At 32.4% G+C, this 17,689-nt stretch overlaps 1 protein-coding gene across 2 annotated transcripts in view; it reads right to left on the bottom strand.

Annotated features, from left to right (window-relative positions):
- LOC142336420 (protocadherin-11 X-linked-like) overlaps positions 1-17,689 on the bottom strand; it is a 30,632-nt gene that overhangs the window by 6,432 nt on the left and 6,511 nt on the right. For both annotated transcript variants that reach the window (XM_075385250.1, XM_075385249.1), the window contains one exon: positions 6,831-7,082. In XM_075385250.1, coding sequence (XP_075241365.1) covers positions 6,831-7,082 — 252 coding nt within the window. The remainder of the gene's footprint in view (positions 1-6,830; positions 7,083-17,689) is intronic.

Raw genomic sequence — 17,689 nt, forward strand, 5'->3', positions numbered from 1 at the left:
CGCTAAATTTTTCAGAGATTTTAAGAATTTGTCAGTTTTAGCGGTTTTCTATTGTTCGAAAACCAAAAACTCACAAACACACATGTAGATCTTTTATATACTAGTTTTTCCGCTTGTGTAGACAACAGGATTCTCTATTTTGTACTTTTGTGTTGGACTTTTTGAAGCAAAGACGAAAAAATTAGATTTTTTTTGAATGAAGATAGCAGTGAGACAGAGTATAAAATTTCATGAAAATTTCTTCTATTTTTGTGTGAAATTCAATAGTGCTCTGCGCTTCTACCCCAAAATAGGAACAACATAAAGGAATCTTCGGGTAAAAAAATATGTTTGTTATGCAGTGTGCCGAATCTAGTTTATTCAACAAAGAGATTTTTAATAATATATTTTGTACAAATAAGACAAAATATTTTTCGGTTTAAATATGTTTTTGACGACAACCAAAAAATACATTTAACTACAACTGCAAATGTTGAGTGTCAACTAATGCTGTCAAGTTGCAAAAAACAATCTATTTATCGAACAAAATTAGAAATGCAAACTTTATTATCAATTCAACGATTGATAATTTTATTTCATATTGTGCAAATTTCCCATAATTAATTCATGTTTTTTTGAAACAAGAATAAAAGGTAATTGATGAAATTGAATCATAGGTTACCGTAAAAAGTATATTTGATAAACTGGAGATTTGCGCTTTGCACGCCAGCAATGCAATTGTGCACTATTTTCGCTGACGAAACCTTTCTTCGCTTCCTTAGTTGAACACGAGTCGAAGATCTTGCGCAAAATTGCGGGTTCTTTTATTAAACTTTAAATTTATATAATTTTTTTTTGTTTTTGTTTTGTTCTTCACAAAAAATTGGAGCTGTTTGTTGAAAATTTAGACAATTACTAACTTTTGATATATTTCGTTTCCTAAGTCATATATTGGTACCCAGACATATATCGAAAAACTATAAAAAAAGATATTTTTTGACGGTAAGTTCCGCCCACTCAGGGGATAATTGTTGCTATCGTAGTTCATAAACATTACTGAAGTTCGACAATTAGTCTTCTGAAGTTTTCATATTTATTGTTTTAATTGAGCTAAAAAGGTTGATGAGTTTGCAGATATTAAAATTTTTTTGAAAATGAATTTTCTCAGTTACAACTGAAAACCAATTTTGGGTGAACAGACAAAACAGTTCAAGACAAAACAGTCCCGGACAAAACAGTCCGAGCTAAAGACAAAGTTAAGCCTATTCGCAACAATTAACAAAGAAACCCCTTAGGTTACTTATATAATTGTATTTCACTGAACAAATATTAAGCTGATTACTACATAATTTTTACCAAATAAGCTAATTTGGAACGAGTTTTCGGTTTAATCCTAATTCATATCAATTAAAAACAATGCATTCAGAAGCTCAACTCATAGATTATGTTTGTTATTTGTTTGTAGATTATATTCACAATTGTTTCGGTAATTATTCGGGACTGTTTTGTCTGGGACTGTTTTGTCTGGGAATATTTTGCAGTTTGGGACTGTTTTGTCTGGGACTGTTTTGTCTGGGACTGTTTTTTCTGGGAGTGTTTTTTTCCGGACACAATTTATTGTGTCCACGTGAAATCATTCTTCAGTCCTCAAAATTATGTCTATTTTTTCTCAATGTACAAATCATTTTTTAATCCTTTTCTAAGTGTTTTTTCTCTGAAAACACGCATAAAAGATTATTTTTTCAAGGTTGCATTGCTCAATTTAATAAATGAATACACAACTTATTTCGTCTACATTTTGGAATGCAGCAGATTTTTTCTGGTGAAAACGCTACTTTGCCTTAGTGCTTTTTTTTCAAGAATTTTATGTTGTGGTATGATTGCTACCTCTTTTCCTCTTTATATGCACTTCAAAGACAAAATATCAGTAAAAATGACATTGTTGGAAAATATAAGATCTCATGCTCAATTGCATTATTCTGTTTCTTATTTTGCAATATGTGATAGACATCAAAAGTATATTAAATTAAACTTTGCTTATGCTTTTTGAAATTTTATTTTGTCATAAGACGGCGGCTGCAGACAAAATAAAAACAAACCGTCTGTCAAAAAACTTGTATGATTTTTTAATGCAATTATATGCAACTAAAATTGGAGCTGAAAACGGTGCAAACGCAGAAATAATTAGATTGAAATGAAATGCCAATTTAATTTGAAAAGAAAGACTTTCTTCTCATTTGGAGTTTGTTCACAAAGAAATCGATGCCATTAATTTCTCCAATTTCTGACAGGGAAGCGGAAGCTAGAAAGGCTCAAAAGACACAAAGGCTCAAAGCTCTTCCATTTTCTATTATATTCTCTTCACTCGTCAAATTGGGTTTGAAAAACGGGAAAATTCAGCACAGCCTTAACCACGCATTGGTAATTTCGGCGTTTTTTTTTTGCTGCGGCTCAGAAATGATTTCAACTCTTATTTGGTTATTTTTTATTAATCCCCTCATTCAAACTGCTTTAAAAGAAAATAATAAGTCAAATTAAACATACTCACAAAGTTATCAAAAATTTGTGTTGGTAAAATGAATATTAAAAAATCTTTATAGGGCAGACATGTCTTTATTCAGGACATTATAGATTAAATGAACGTGAACTTGTATTTTGTTCAGTATTGTATTCATTGAGATCGTTATTATCTATTTTTCATAGAGAAAGGTCGACCAAATTTGATGAACTTTTCCTTTTCTTTTGTCTTTCTCCTCAACCCTTCCTTCCTTCTTTTCCCCTGTCGATTTTGAAACCCCCTGATGAATTTGCCCGACTCTACTTCAATTAATACTGACAGCCTATTTTGACGCAGTCCTAACCGCCCGTTCGTCCCTTCACCTAATGCCTAACAACCCCCCACCCACACCACATCCAACCCCCATCCCCTCCCCTTATCTAGGCGCCCACGCATTATACCTAGCTTAATGTGAAGATTAAAGGCTATCGAACTAAACAATAATAATGAATGCACGGAGAACATGAAACATTTGTATTCGTACTTAAATTTTTATGACGAAAGCGTTATATTGTTGAATAGATAAACACCGATGCAAAAATTTTCGCAGATTTTGAGGGTCCTTTTAGGTTTAATGAGTGCTTCTGCGCTTTGAGCAGGTTTTCGAGGCCTCTTTTCCACAGCTTTCTTTCTCCTTTTGTTCATAATTTTTGTACTGCTTTCCCTTTCCCCGTTTTTGCATCTTTTCGTTGATTAATTCTCCTCAAAGCTAAAAATCTCCTAATGTCCCGTTTTTATCTCCTTCAGAATCCCCTTTCTACACAATTAGTGTACAATATGCAAGTACACGTGTGTTGTTCACGCGGCCCAAAGACTCCTTCCTAAACTGGGAAAGAGTTCTTTTCCCCGAGTATAATGTAAAATTAAGGAGATTAGATTAGAGTATGGATGAAGCTCTTGAATAAAAATAGAGAACTAATGTGATGAGATAAATACGCATCCTGTGCCTACATCAACCGGGAAAATATCCCCACGGAGCGTTTTAGCCCAAATAATTTTGACAAAAAATTAAGGAAAACGAGGGGAAAATTTAAGGAAAGAAATCAGGCGAGCTAAAAAAAAATACAGGAAGATGTTACCCAAAATTGTACAAGAAACTTGTTTTTATCTAAATGCATTTTATATGGGAAAAATAAGGCTGCCTTTACTTTAAAATTGAAATTTGGTCAGAAATAATTGTGAAAAAATTGTTTATACTTTGGGCTTGATTTGGGCCTTCGCGAAAGCACTTGAGGCGGAAATTTTGACAAGAGGCTGCAATAATACAATTATTGTCATACTTTTCCTTTTCCTATTTCAGACAGAGAAAGCCCACAGGCGGAAAAAAGATTGGTGGGCTAACATTTCAATTAGCCGAAACAAAAGTTTCCTTGCTTCCTTGCAAGGATCGTACAAGAAAATATATTATGATTTGTATCACATCATATATTCTCCTTTTTTGAAACCTAGTGGCAAACCAAGTGATTTATTTGTTTTTAGACAATTATTTGAAGTTTGTGAAAAAAATACTCACCATAAATAAATAAAAATAATGTTCAATAACTATTTGTTTACATGTACTGTGGCACAGACGAAATGTTAGTCGAGTAGTTTCTTCAACAAACGTTGCATGCGAAGTTTTATAAAAACCATGTTTTTCGAAAGTAGACGTTTAAAAGTTCAGAAACAAATGCTCATACTAAATTAGGCATCTTTTCAATAATCGCCTTCTCTTCGATGACAAGTAGGCAAAATTCTCGCTTAAATTCTATTCGAAAATTGCCTCCCCTTTTTCTAATAGGGAAGGCGATTGTTGAAAATCTAAATTAGTGGTCTATTTATTCGGTACTAGGTGATTTCTTGACCTGATCTAAATTCTGCAAATTTTGCTGTCGGCTAAGCGCACTCAATTTTCGAATGACCACGGGCGGACGATCGCCCACGCGTTACGTGTGGACTGGTTCACAGCTTAATGAGCTCTTGTTTCCTGTGGCTTATCAAAAATAATTGACAAAAAAGGAACACGCAAGATTCGCGATTCCATTTTAATGAAGGCCTCTATTCACAATACTAAAATTGATATCTCACTCTATGACTAACGGGAAGTCATTTCTCTTTTTAATTATTTTTACGCACTTGAGTAATGAAAAAAGTGTGGTGAATAGAGGTAGTGAAATAGAGTTCAAAAATAACGTCAAATAAGTCATCAATTGCATTTGCGTGGCACGAAGTTTGAAACCAATATGAACTCGTGCATAAAATTAAAATTAAATAGTTGGATTAATTAAAATTGAGATGGAATGGATAACAAAAAATAATAAAGCTAAACTTGCAAGTACAGCAATTAAAATTACAAAAAAAATAAACACTGCAAAAAATTTACCCAATTACGACAGCAATTGATCACTTTTTTACCTTTGCAATTGTAATTCCTTTACAAAACACTTTTCATCCAAATCAGTTTTTTTTCTTTTTTGGAGAAAAGTTTTTTTGTTGTTTTAGTCATTTTTACGAGCACAGCAATGGATAAAACAGATTGCAAGGACTGGTTAAAAATGGTTTCTAGCTGCCACACCTTTATTGCAATTAATTTTATTCCTGAAAATATATTCAAACTTTAAATAAATCTAAAAAAACTGAAAAAAAACGAGCATCTATTTCTAAAGTAAAACCAATTTTCTATTTTTTCCTTAGTTGAAAAATTAGAAATTTTAAGAAAAAAATTTAGTATTTTTGTATTGTACTGCACTCACGAGAACTTTCTGATGGACCGTTGAAACAACAAAACCGTTTTTAGAATACAAAACGTGTGTCATTTCTGAGAAAGATCAAAAAACCTTTTTCACCAATTCAAAAACGTGAAAACTAGGTTCAGAGAATTTGAGTTTTTGCACAACCATAACCATCGCACAGCAATAAAAAGAGTTTCTAAACGTTGTTGGTATATTTTGCGATCAAATATTTTCGAAAAAACGAAGCATTTTGAATTTTCGTTGTCTTGAAAATGGTTACGCAGGCACACAACTTATTTTGATTGTTTCGATCGGTTTTAGAGATTACTGTACCTAAAAATGAAACTTGATTTTCGCATTTTCAAACGCAGTGGTTTACATTTATTTTCTATTCAAATAAATATCAATTTCTAGTGTTTGGTAGATTTCATGTATGTCGTGGTTTTGATGGTCAGAAACTTTTGTAGTGGTCAATCTAGTTTAAAGTCGAAAGAAAAAACTTATAACAAGAATATGGAATCTAAAAAACCAACAAAAATTTTGGGAATTTTTCATTTTGGTCAAATCAGTTAAATAGCAGTTTTAAGTTTTGGTGCAATAATATGAAGTATGCTCCCTTGTTTCTAAACTATCTAAGAACATGTTATCAAAACCTTTCTTGAGCATTTAAAGGTTTGCTTAACTTATTTAAGGTCTTACACTCCTTGGCAAGGTGCATCAGCTCTCTTGTCACAAAAATTTGTCAACTGTTTTCCTCATTTTTCGAAGAAGTTCAATTGACGGAGAAATCTTGACAACTGTCACATAAATTATCGACATTTAATTTGTTCTTCCGTTAAGGAAAGCAGAAAATTTTGTCTTTTTGAATTGAAAAAAACGCATTGTGCTGTCTCGGAAAAAAGGTAAAAACGGCGTTTTTTTAAAGAATACATGGCCTAGTGCAAGCAAAGAAATAACAGATCCCAAAAAATAGTCCCAGACTATGGTTCCCCGAAGAATCTGTACCAAAAAAATCAGTCCACAGAATGCAAAAAAAATCATTCCTTGACATTAAAGTCTCAAATTATCATTAGGATATTAGGAGTTGCTTTGAAATTAAGTTTTTCGTTAAATCTCTACGTAATTGAGAATAACCAAATATCAACTAAATACTGGGGGCCATCTGTTTTTTTTAGGGTGAAATAGTTAAACATCAGTCAAAAGTAGTTGGCGCCTGAAATTAGTTTATCTCCAACAAATTTCTGAAAAAAAATTATCCAAGCGCGCACTCCTATTGTTATTTGGCATTGTTTTGTGTGGGTCTGTTTTTTTAACTAATTTTCATCCCGTCATGAGAAAAGCGACGAAAACCAATGAAATCGACTAACGACAAAAAACAAGAGCTTTGATCGTTTTTAGCCCAAGCAAAGCCGACAAAAATGTACGACTCCTTATGTCTAAATTAATAAATATCCTAGTTCAGGATGAATTGTATCGCTATTTGGTACTGTTTTGGTTGTTGTTTGGAACATTTTGTCCGGGACTGTTTCCTCCGGACACAGCTTAGTTTACTCGAAAAATTTTTCTTGTTGATATTTATTTACCTTTAGTGCGGGTAAGTGTATTAGTGTTGCTGTCACTCCCACTGTTCACAGTCTGCGGAACCTGGAATGTGTACACAGCTGCAGACGCCGAGTGTTGGTGCATTGGGTGATGACCTCCCGGATGACCTCCCAGGGTACCATAGGAACTGGGGGGCTGAGGGGGTGCCGAGGCCATGTACTGATGATGGGGCGCCTCAAGTGTGGGCGCCTGGTGGTATGACTTCTGGAACTGTTGCTGGCCCAAAGCATAGCCTGAACAGAAATAGGCATTATTGAATGATTAGAACAATCATTCACTTTGCGAATATGCATTTGTTGAAAAAAAATAACAAACTTTTCCACGAGTATTTACAAAAGTTCTCTTTATTTTTTAGTTTTTTTGAGAGATCGTTATCTCTCTATGGTATCTAACTTGGTAAAATCGTCATTCTTTGCCAAATTGAATTAAAAAGGTTAGATTAGTTCAGGTTAATAAATGAACTCCTCGTAAGGAAATTTTTCTTTTAGTGGTGCTGAGTTAAATTTGAGGATCCACCGACTTTATATGCATACACTTAATCCGGGCATCTATTTTTTTCTTAATCTTTTAACATTCAACTTTCAACATTAAAGTGCTCAATTTTTGTATAAAATCACTCTGCTCTTCCGACTGTAAGAACACTTTACTTTATTGAACTCAATTAAGTGTTTTTGCACGGAAAACGATACAAAAATTTATGCTTTTACGGCCGTTGCAAAATAATTTTAAAACAGCTTGAACTCAATTTCAGCTGCGCCAGTTTGAAGTTTCTAAGCATGCAAACAAACGAATCTCTTCAAAAATTAATTAGCTTTTCCTGTCAAAACTGACAAAAAATCTGTACGCTGCCATAATTACGTGTCAAAAAGCCGGTCACAATTTGTAATTTATTTGACACTCTATAAATAAATAATTAGCTGTTTTAGTACATAAATATACAAGTACGCAACCGCTTAAAACATTTATGAAACGTCTGTGATAAAGCGTACAGTGTCGCCTTTTGCAGGGAAAAGTAGTCATTTTTCATAAATTTTTGTTGTTTTTAATCAACGGAAGCAGCTTTGTAAATTCTAAAGTAAAAGTGAGTAGTAAGTTGTAATCATGGACAAAAAGAAAAGATTTTTAATTGAAATTTTACTACACTGTACTGTTTTATTTTTGTTCATTTATTTGCGTTTATTTTGTTCAAGTCGAAGATTTTGTTCGAACACTTCTATGCGAAGGAAAGACCTTTAATAGCAGAGCTTAGTATAGAAAATAATTTTATTTTGACAATCGAAATCCACGATATGGTCGTCAAAATTTTGACTATCTAACAACTTAACTCCAAATCTGATCTTTAAAAAATCGATTATGTTCATAACCAATGATGCAAGAAGATCTTGCTCCACGAATTTTTGTGATCAGTTTATGATCACAGGCAAATCACAGCAGTCATATATGACCTTGTAAGATAACTGGGAATCATATACGATATTGAATGGTCCCCAGTAAAAGTTTTATGATAGGCGACCCAGGGTAGTTTCTGCCCGTAATGCAATGCAATGCAATACGATTAGAAATTGTAATGAACTCATAATCAAATAAAATGAACCAAAGCTTATATTCACAGATGCCTCAATTTTCGAAACTTTCGCATTTTTTTGTTTTTTTAAAACAAAATTCACTTTGAACAACTCTAACTGATAGATATCACAGCGCCGACGCATTTCGTTAGCTTGGTCATATAAAGATTAAAAATTTTTTGACTTAACGATCATGCTTTGTGGGAAAATTTTTCAAATTAAGTTTGGTGATTTAGTGAAAAGCCTCAACCATTTTTTTTTCATTTCATCGTTTTTTTTTGTCCCTTTGGACATCATAGAAAATACTGGCGATTAACTTAGAATAGACTCCTCGTTTGAAAAAGGAACAATAAAGGGTGAAATAAAATTATGCTTTCAACTGACTACAGAAGTTTGACACACTAAGAATTGGTGGGCATAAATTTTTCAAAAAAGTAATTTTTCATGAAATTCATCATCAGAATTGGTGATTTTCAAATTTTACAAATTCTGCAAAAACCCGAATAATTCACAAACCTTTGAATAATTTTTAGTTGTTTCTCATTTTTTCAATTAAGCGCAGCATTGATTATCAAATATATAAAGTATAGCAATAGCATTAGTGTTAGCAGGAACAGCGTAAATAGTTGAGTGCTATTTAACAGTATTACAAGTGACAATTTACGGACAGATCCAACAACGTTGGAGTGATTAGGCCTCTATTCACTCTGTGGCCCCGTGGGGAGTGGGGAGAGAGGGGGGTGATAGTTTGGAGAGACCCAATTGAGAATTGAGTGACATTCACTCTGATTGCATGTGAAACCATTTCCCCCTTCTCCCCCCGTTTACCCCTCGCTATACCCCCACTGTTACTGCTGCTAATTTGGACTCCACTGCGATCGATCAGACGTACAGACAGAGTGTGGGAATGGTGATAATTGAAACCTCTACATATGCTGAGTTCTGTCTGTCTGTTTTTAAATGATGATTATATTATAGTCGCACATTCAGATTGAAAAGTTGAGTAGATAATTTATTCAACTGATGAAATAGAACGGGCGGCTGAAAAATTTGTTCACGTTTGTAAAGCTTTATCGCGAAAAGCTTAAACAAAAAATAGAACTTTATCTCAATAAAACTGTACCCCGAAATTTTAAATTTAAATGCCAAAAATATAAAATTAAACTCAGGCTCTTTCGGACTACAAAATAAACACCTATACCACTATCTTGAACTGAAAAACTAACTAATAAGTAACGAAAATTTAACAAAGAAAACTTTAATATAATCCAACACTGAAATTCTAAAGCTTTGAGCATTAGATAAGTAGAATTAAATTCTTATATATATGCAAAAAAGGCTATCTATTGACTTGGAGACAAAAATGAAGAAGCCAAAAAAATTAAAGATAAAGTTTTAAAAACAGAGGTACTTTATCGACCTTTAGCACGATAAAAAAGAAATCTGATCAAAAATTTTTCGATAAAACGTTTGAGCCAATTCTGAGCATATTTTTTGATAGTTTTGTCGAAATTGGGTGAAAAAAAACGAAATTCGTACAAAAAGCAAAAGAAAATTTAACAAATTTCCTTGAATCAAACAATTTCAAGATTATGATATCTACTTTCACCTAGCAGTTGAAATAATCATTTGATGACTGTCAGTTTAGCGGACTGAAAATTAATGTAAAAATTGACCTTCTTAGCTTTAGTTACCCAGTGAAACTTTATACACTTTGATAAGACATGGATGATCTTGGCATCTTTTTCAAAACATCTTGACAAGAACTTGAAATACTAACATTTTATGGTAAATCTTGATTACAAGCCTTGTTAGATCTTATCAAGATAAACCATGAGAGTTTCTATACAGCTCTTGACATAATCTTGACAAATCTTGGTAACAATTTTCACACTTCCAGTTGCCGCTCTATGTATCTCGTCCCAGCAAAAAACAAAGTCCTGTGAACTCAAAATACAAAATGAAGGTAAAGCGCATCAATGGCCATTTTCAGCCCTAAAACTTTTGTATCTAGAATTAAGAATTTGGAATTATAATTGAATTTTTAAATCCAAAGAAGACGACAAGGGACGTCTTAAAATACTGCCAACAATGTTAGCCTCTTTTTTGCTTCGCCTTAATATCATTTTGTTTCAAGTATCTTTTTCTCTGATAAAAAAATTAGAGATTGCTTTAATAGCCATCTGCTAAAATCTCCGATAACAAGCGACCACTTATTGGACACAATTTAGTAGCACCAGCTTGTATCAGAACGGTATGCCGATTTGTCACATTACAATTTTTTTAGATTTCATTTATGGGATCATAGTGGGGGCCTTCTCGTTAGCGGTCCTGTTTAAGGTGTGTACTATGTATAAAACTGAGCTCGCAACCGCCTAAAAATTTCAACATTCTGGAAAAAATGGCTCGCTTGTGGGTTAATAAACTATCAGGAGCAGTTTTTTCTGACATTCTTGATAATTTTTGGTATATCTGGCAGTTCTAGCATAATCGTATAATTTCCTACTATATCTTATTTCTGGGTGTCAATGAATTTTTGATGCTTCATATGCATGGCCATGTCATGGTTAATCTTTACTGAAAACGTGTCAAAATCTTGTTTTTTGACAGCTATGTGACCGTTCTTTAAAAAAAATTCTTAGCACATGCAGATGGCAAATATTGCGCTTTAAATTTTTGGGGGGAAATAATGAACAGAAAATCTAGAGAACCTAAAACCCACCAGCAGTTGACATATGTAGCACTGATTGCTCATACAAAAAGTACGTCATAAGTTAAAGAAAGATATCAAGCTAAAGTCAACAACTTCAATCTTTTTTGCATTTCTTCGATACTTTTTATCTCTTTGGACATCATAGAAAACTTGCGAGTAACTTACACTAGACTCCTCATTTTAAAAAGAAGCAAAATGTTGAAATGAAATTTGTTTGCTTTCAACTGACTACAAAAGTTTGCCTTCCCACATAAAATCTTTCAAAATATGAGGAAATGGCAGTTTCAAAAATTACACTAGTTAGTTGGCATAAATATTCGGAAACTAACTTTTATATGAAGAATTTTTTAAACAGTAAAAACAAGTAGGGATCACAAACGTGCCAATAAAGTGTTCATCAGGCTTCCTCTCACAGTGAACAAACTTTCGAGAGGATTTTATGAAGTATTATAAATCAGTTTCTTTCTTTTGAGTTAACTTTTCAAATTTCCAAAACACACTTGAGTTTTAGAGATTTATTAGCAGACTTAGACGTTAACAACTGACTTGGACTCAAGTGCACAAAGTATACCAAATACCGATATCATCACAAGAATTAGTTCAGTACAACTATATTTTCCATCATTAAACCAGGTAATATGTGTTCTGTATCTTATGCAAACGCACACGTTTAAAACCAGCGACTATGTTGAATGAACTATTTGTTACCTTAACACCATTTAGGGGTGGGAAAGAGATCAATATTCAGCAGCACTAATAGCTCACTAATAGAACCCCAATTGAGCAGAAGGAAGGAAAGGAGGGTTAATTTAAAAGGCTGCGTCTTTTGGGAATCGAAATGGAATAGGATATTATACACTTAAATAGATCTCAAAATGGAAAAGGTGGGAAAAGATGTATACGGATGCGTCATCTGCCCTAATTGCATATCTCATTATATCTTTTCGTATAATTTTCTCACTATTTTATCAATGCTGCTTTTAAACAATTAAAAATGTTTTTTTTCCACCTGGCATGCAAAACATGAGCCTTTTGTATTATAGCAGCAGAGCTCTGCAAGATTTTATCATTTTGCAAGAAATTTTCTTTCTAAAAAAACTGTTCTAAAAATTTGTCGTTTGAACCATAAGCTTGCACTTAAATGCCCTAGTATTAAAGAGTTTGATTTTCCTTTAAGTAATTTATTGCTCCAACTCCACTCAATTATAACTTTTCCGCAAAAGGTCATAAAAGGTCTCATGAGCGTTAGATAGTTATTCTTGTCCTTTAACATCTCGTAACACGTCTGCTGAAAGATTGAGTCCTCACATTTTTTTAATTTTTGAAAGTGTTACATTCTGGCACGAATTTTTAATGATTCTGTAACTTGTGAGTAGAGTTGTTCGAGACAACACTCAATGGAAAATTTTGAATTTTTAATCTCTAATTATAAAAACAATTGATTCTTGAAGCAGTTGATTCATAACTGATCAATATTTCAAGAAGCAACAAGATTATTTGATAATTGTTTTTGAGTCATTGCAGCACCTATTCTATTATTTAGTTGACTTTATTTGAATTTTAATGAGCCTTGATATGATTGACAAAAATGCATTAAAACACATTTCAAGCCTTTTGATTTAAAAAATGATAAAACAAGGTTGGAAACCATTTTTTCTGCAACAATTATTAAATTCAATTAGTAACAGCTTCTTGCAAAAATAACAAAAAAATTATATGGAGTGGAAACGTCAGAATAAGCGGGAAATAATAAGAACAAAACTGATTTCATCACGAATTAAGTACACTAAAAAAGTACTTTTTTATAATAAGATACTACAAACTTTGTTAAGAAACTCAACGTTTTCACGAAGCTGTTTGAATAGTAACTAAAAATAGACATTTAATGTTTAGTTTTTGTCAATGATACTCAACATTGACGAAATTTGGACTTGGTTTCAACACAAATCTTAAGATATGGAAATTGTTGATATGTACAGTTTTCTTTTAAAAAACTTAAAAATGGTTTCAAAGTAGTTCTTACAGAAAAAAGGGAACAGCGCAACCGTCAGCAATTAAGTCATACAAGAGATTTTGTCGGTATAGATCAAATTGAATCGAATTTGAAAAAAAATTGAACTGTTTTAAACCCACCGGTTTTATATAGCAAAAAAAATTATTAACCGGAAGCTTTTTGATTCTATTTATTCAATTAATTAATCGAAATTTTATTTTCGCGTGCTTCGACAAACAAAAAATGTGCACAAAGAATATATGAACTGTTTCGTCGAAATTTTGTCATCAGTGAGCTTTGAAAGTCTTCAACGAAACAGTGATTGTATCAAAAACGGTTCGATTACTCTTCATGGAAAAAAAAACGACTCGGAGGCTGGTGACAGAGCAAATCAGCGCTGAATCAGTCCAGAGACATTCAGTTTTTTTATGATGACTGGTACTCTGTTCATGTCCCAATTTACACGGGCCAGTCTTGATTGTTGAGTTAAATTTACATCAAAAAAAATAATAAGCTCAGTATAACTCCCACCAACAAGGTTTCATTTGTATGCAATTCGAACTTCCGCGTGGGAACTTGTAACATTTAATTTGCGTAGCAAGTCGTAACCACTAAGCTAAATGAGCTTTCTGTTTATTGCTCACAAACTAACTTATATAAATAGTATGTATACTACTATTGTAATTACAAGTTATAACCTACAAAAGTATGGCATTTTTGATTTTCTCAATCTTGATTTTGGGAAATGAGTCATTTTCAGAATGTACAGGTTAAGTTTAGACTGGGCTAATTCTATGACCTCAATACAATTATAATGAAGAATAACTGCACATAAAAAACCTCAAATATTCTGGAGTTGAAATGTTTCAGAACTGAATTAAGTTTTTACACTTGAAATGTGCTGGTTCAGCGCTGGAATGCTCTGCGACTCACATCTGGGTATTATTTGCGCAACCAAAAAAAAACATTTGCGCCTATCTTCTCATTATACACTATTTTTTGCTTGCTTTCATTTGCCCAAATAAAACTCTTAGAGTTTAAAGTTTTCAAATGTATATGTCAAAAACGTTTGCTGGGTAAAACAATGAAAAACAATTTGCTTCAGAAAGAATTGTCAAACCAAATTTTATGAATTTTGACAAATTTTGTGATTATACTTGGTTAAATATATTAAGAAACAAAAAACTTTAAATTTATATAAAAATGATTAAAAAAATTGTAGCAAACGATAAAATTTTTTGTTTGTAGAATATCAAGTCAAGGAATAACCTAATTACAAAACGTTTACGGTACTGCCCAATTCTATTTAATAAATAGAAATGTGCAGTACTGCACGATACTATTTAACTAAAATGTATTAAAGAAAGCATTTATACCAATTGTATATTTTAGACAGCAGTCGATGAGTAGCAGTTCGTGTTTTATAATTCATCTCAGCGGTTGATGAGAATGAATTTGCCCGGGGGTCAGATTTAGCAAAAAAATTTACGTGCAAATACCCCGGGTAGAAGCAAATTGAAAATCGACTTTGAATCATTTAATCTTGCTATAAAATCCGCTGTTAAAAGCAGTAAAAAGATGACTTAATGAAAGACACAAAATCATTGAGAAAATCACAAAAAAGAGAAGAGAAAATCAAGACAGCACTGATTTCAATTTTGTGCTTTGGGGTCAAAATGACGCATCGTATACGTAGTGCATTATAGCAGCCTCCGCCTCTGAAAAAATAAAAATTCTAGTTCAATCGCAAGGAAAATTTGAGGAAGTGGCGGCGTTGTTAGTTTAAACATCAAAGGGCGAAGAGACAAAATGGATTAATAAGATGAAAAGCAGACGTGGATGTTAAATGATGATAATGACCGTCATGCTTTTATATTCGATTATCACATGAAAGTTATTCGGCTATATTTACAGGTATTGGGTAATGGAGAAGAAAAAGGAAGGGTTGTATAACTTGAGACTCCCACAAAACCCAAGGGTGAATGGCGGGTGTATGGTTGACTGGGAATCAAAGGTGGAAAAATAGTTGACGAGACTATAGTTTTTGAACTGTTGTTCGAAAATCAGTGAACTATAACTAAAGACAAGATAAGTATCGTTATCAATCAGTTAAAGAAGAGAGAGGGAGCGAGAGAAACGGCTCAAACAGTTGTCTTGTAAGATCTTCCGGGTTTTGCCAGGCAACATGAAAGGTCGCTTTCCATTAACTCTAATTTTTCTATAAAAATGCTTACAAACATTTTAAAAACTGCCAAAAAATTTACTCATCAACTCTGTTTATCATTCCTCATGAGTACGAATTTATGGAAAAAACCTTTTGAGGTACTGTAAATAATTTATCCAAAACAAGATAAAAACTGTTTGAAAATCTAATTTAAGCAAGACATCGCTGGACTGACGCAATTCGTTTGTGCTGACTGTGAAGAAACAATTTTTCATATGAACTGATGGGTGCAAACGTTTTTTCTATTAACACTGCATAATGACAATATCATATAAATTTGATTGCATTAATCGCAATGTTAAACCAAATAGACCAAAGACAATAATTCTCCTAGAAAAAATAGAATAAATCTAGCAATTGATATTTAATTGTTTTCAACAACCCAAGAAAACTTATGACCAAAGAATAAATTAAGTAACATTGTAGGAAAGACGTCTCATATTTTGAGGGTCAACTTACAAGAGCACAGCGGTGTTACTAAAAGAATGCTCATATCAGCATTTGTAAAAGAAAAGTTTTGCAATAGGTGTGACTTTTACTTAGTAAAAACTCCCAAATTAAAACAATTAACTTTTTCTAAAATTGAATTTCACTTCAACAAATTTTAATAATTGAATATATCTTAAAAAGTTTCAACTGCTTACAGAAACATTTGTCTGGTTCCTTAATTGTAAAAATGTAAAAAAAAAAATTTTAATTTCTGTTTGGAGTTTTAAAAAATTTGATTTGTCCAGTTTTTGAAATCATAGGACATATACACAACTTCAGCTCTCATTAATCAAGACAATTTTTAAATTATTTTAACCTAAAAATGGAAATAATTCGTTTTAGTTTGATCATGAAACGTTCATTCTCCGTCACTCCAATTGGTGCAATTTATCCAACTATAAATAGCATTCAAACTCCCGAATGTGTTGTACCATACACGTTAGGGGAAATCCGCCGAACACAAAATATTTTAAAAATTTAAAAGAGTCAAGAATACAAAAGCCATAGACGCAAAAATTGATTTTAGTTTAATCGAATAAAGATTCTGCTAAAAAATTGTGAACTGAAAAAAATCAAGTTGCCATGTGGGCTAAAACTGGTAGACACAGTACGATTTGGTGTCCCGCTTTGTCACCCCTATTTACTTAACCCCCTATCAATTAACACCTCTAATATTTCAGCTAAATTTTAATCTTTTATGAAATTAGGACTATTAAGTTAGTAAAACAATCACCTGGCCATGCCTATCAGGCGATCGCCATGTCTATCAGGCCATGGTAATGCCTCAGCGGCCTTGATACGAAAATATTACAACCTTTATGACAAAACATAACTTAAATGTCGACTGTTAATTGGTGGGATGAAATGATAGATGAGGGAAATGATAAAGGGGTCAAATGATATGGGGTTAGGACATAAGGGGACAAATGAATCAGTTGGAAAAGAAAAATAATCTTATATGAGAAATTTTGTTTTTCTCAAAATAAAAGTAAACTACTTCAATTATTTTGGCGAAAATTCTCTCTGTTTGAATATTTACCGGAATCTTGCGCAAAAACTGAATTTTTTTATAGAAAAAGCTTATATTGGTTTTGCTGAAAAAAAGTGATGCAGATTTTTCGAACATTTAGGATTGTTGATTTTATTCAATTGAGATATACAGTTTTCCAAAATCAATTGATGTAATTGGTGGGATGAAATGATAGATGAGGGAAATGATAAAGGGGTTAAATGATATGGGGTTAGGACATAAGGGGACAAATGAATCAGTCGGAAAAGAAAAATAATCTTATATAAGTAGTTTTGTTTTTCTCAAATTAAAAGTAAAAACTAATTCAATTATTTTGGCGAAAAATTCTCTCTGTTTGAATATTTACCGGATTCTTGCGCAAAAACTGAATTTTTTAATAGAAAAAGCTTATATTGGTTTTGCTGAAAAAAATGATGCAGATTTTTTGAACTTTTAGGATTGTTGATTTTATTCAATTGAGATATACAGTTTTCCAAAATCAATTGATGTAATTGGTGGGATGAAATGATAGATGAGGGAAATGATAAAGGGGTTAAATGATATGGGGTTAGGACATAAGGGGACAAATGAATCAGTCGGAAAAGAAAAATAATCTTAGATAAGTAATTTTGTTTTTCTCAAATTAAAAGTAAAAACTACTTCAATTATTTTGGCGAAAAATTCTCTCTGTTTGAATATTTACCGGATTTTTGCGCAAAAACTGAATTTTTTTATAGAAAAAGCTTATATTGGTTTTGCTGAAAAAAAGTGATGCAGATTTTTTGAACATTTAGGATTTTTGATTTTATTCAATTGAGATATACAGTTTTCCAAAAATCAATTGATG

This window comes from Convolutriloba macropyga, chromosome 3 (genome assembly GCF_964194025.1).
Source record: "Convolutriloba macropyga chromosome 3, txConMacr16.3, whole genome shotgun sequence".
Taxonomy (NCBI): domain Eukaryota; kingdom Metazoa; phylum Xenacoelomorpha; order Acoela; family Convolutidae; genus Convolutriloba; species Convolutriloba macropyga.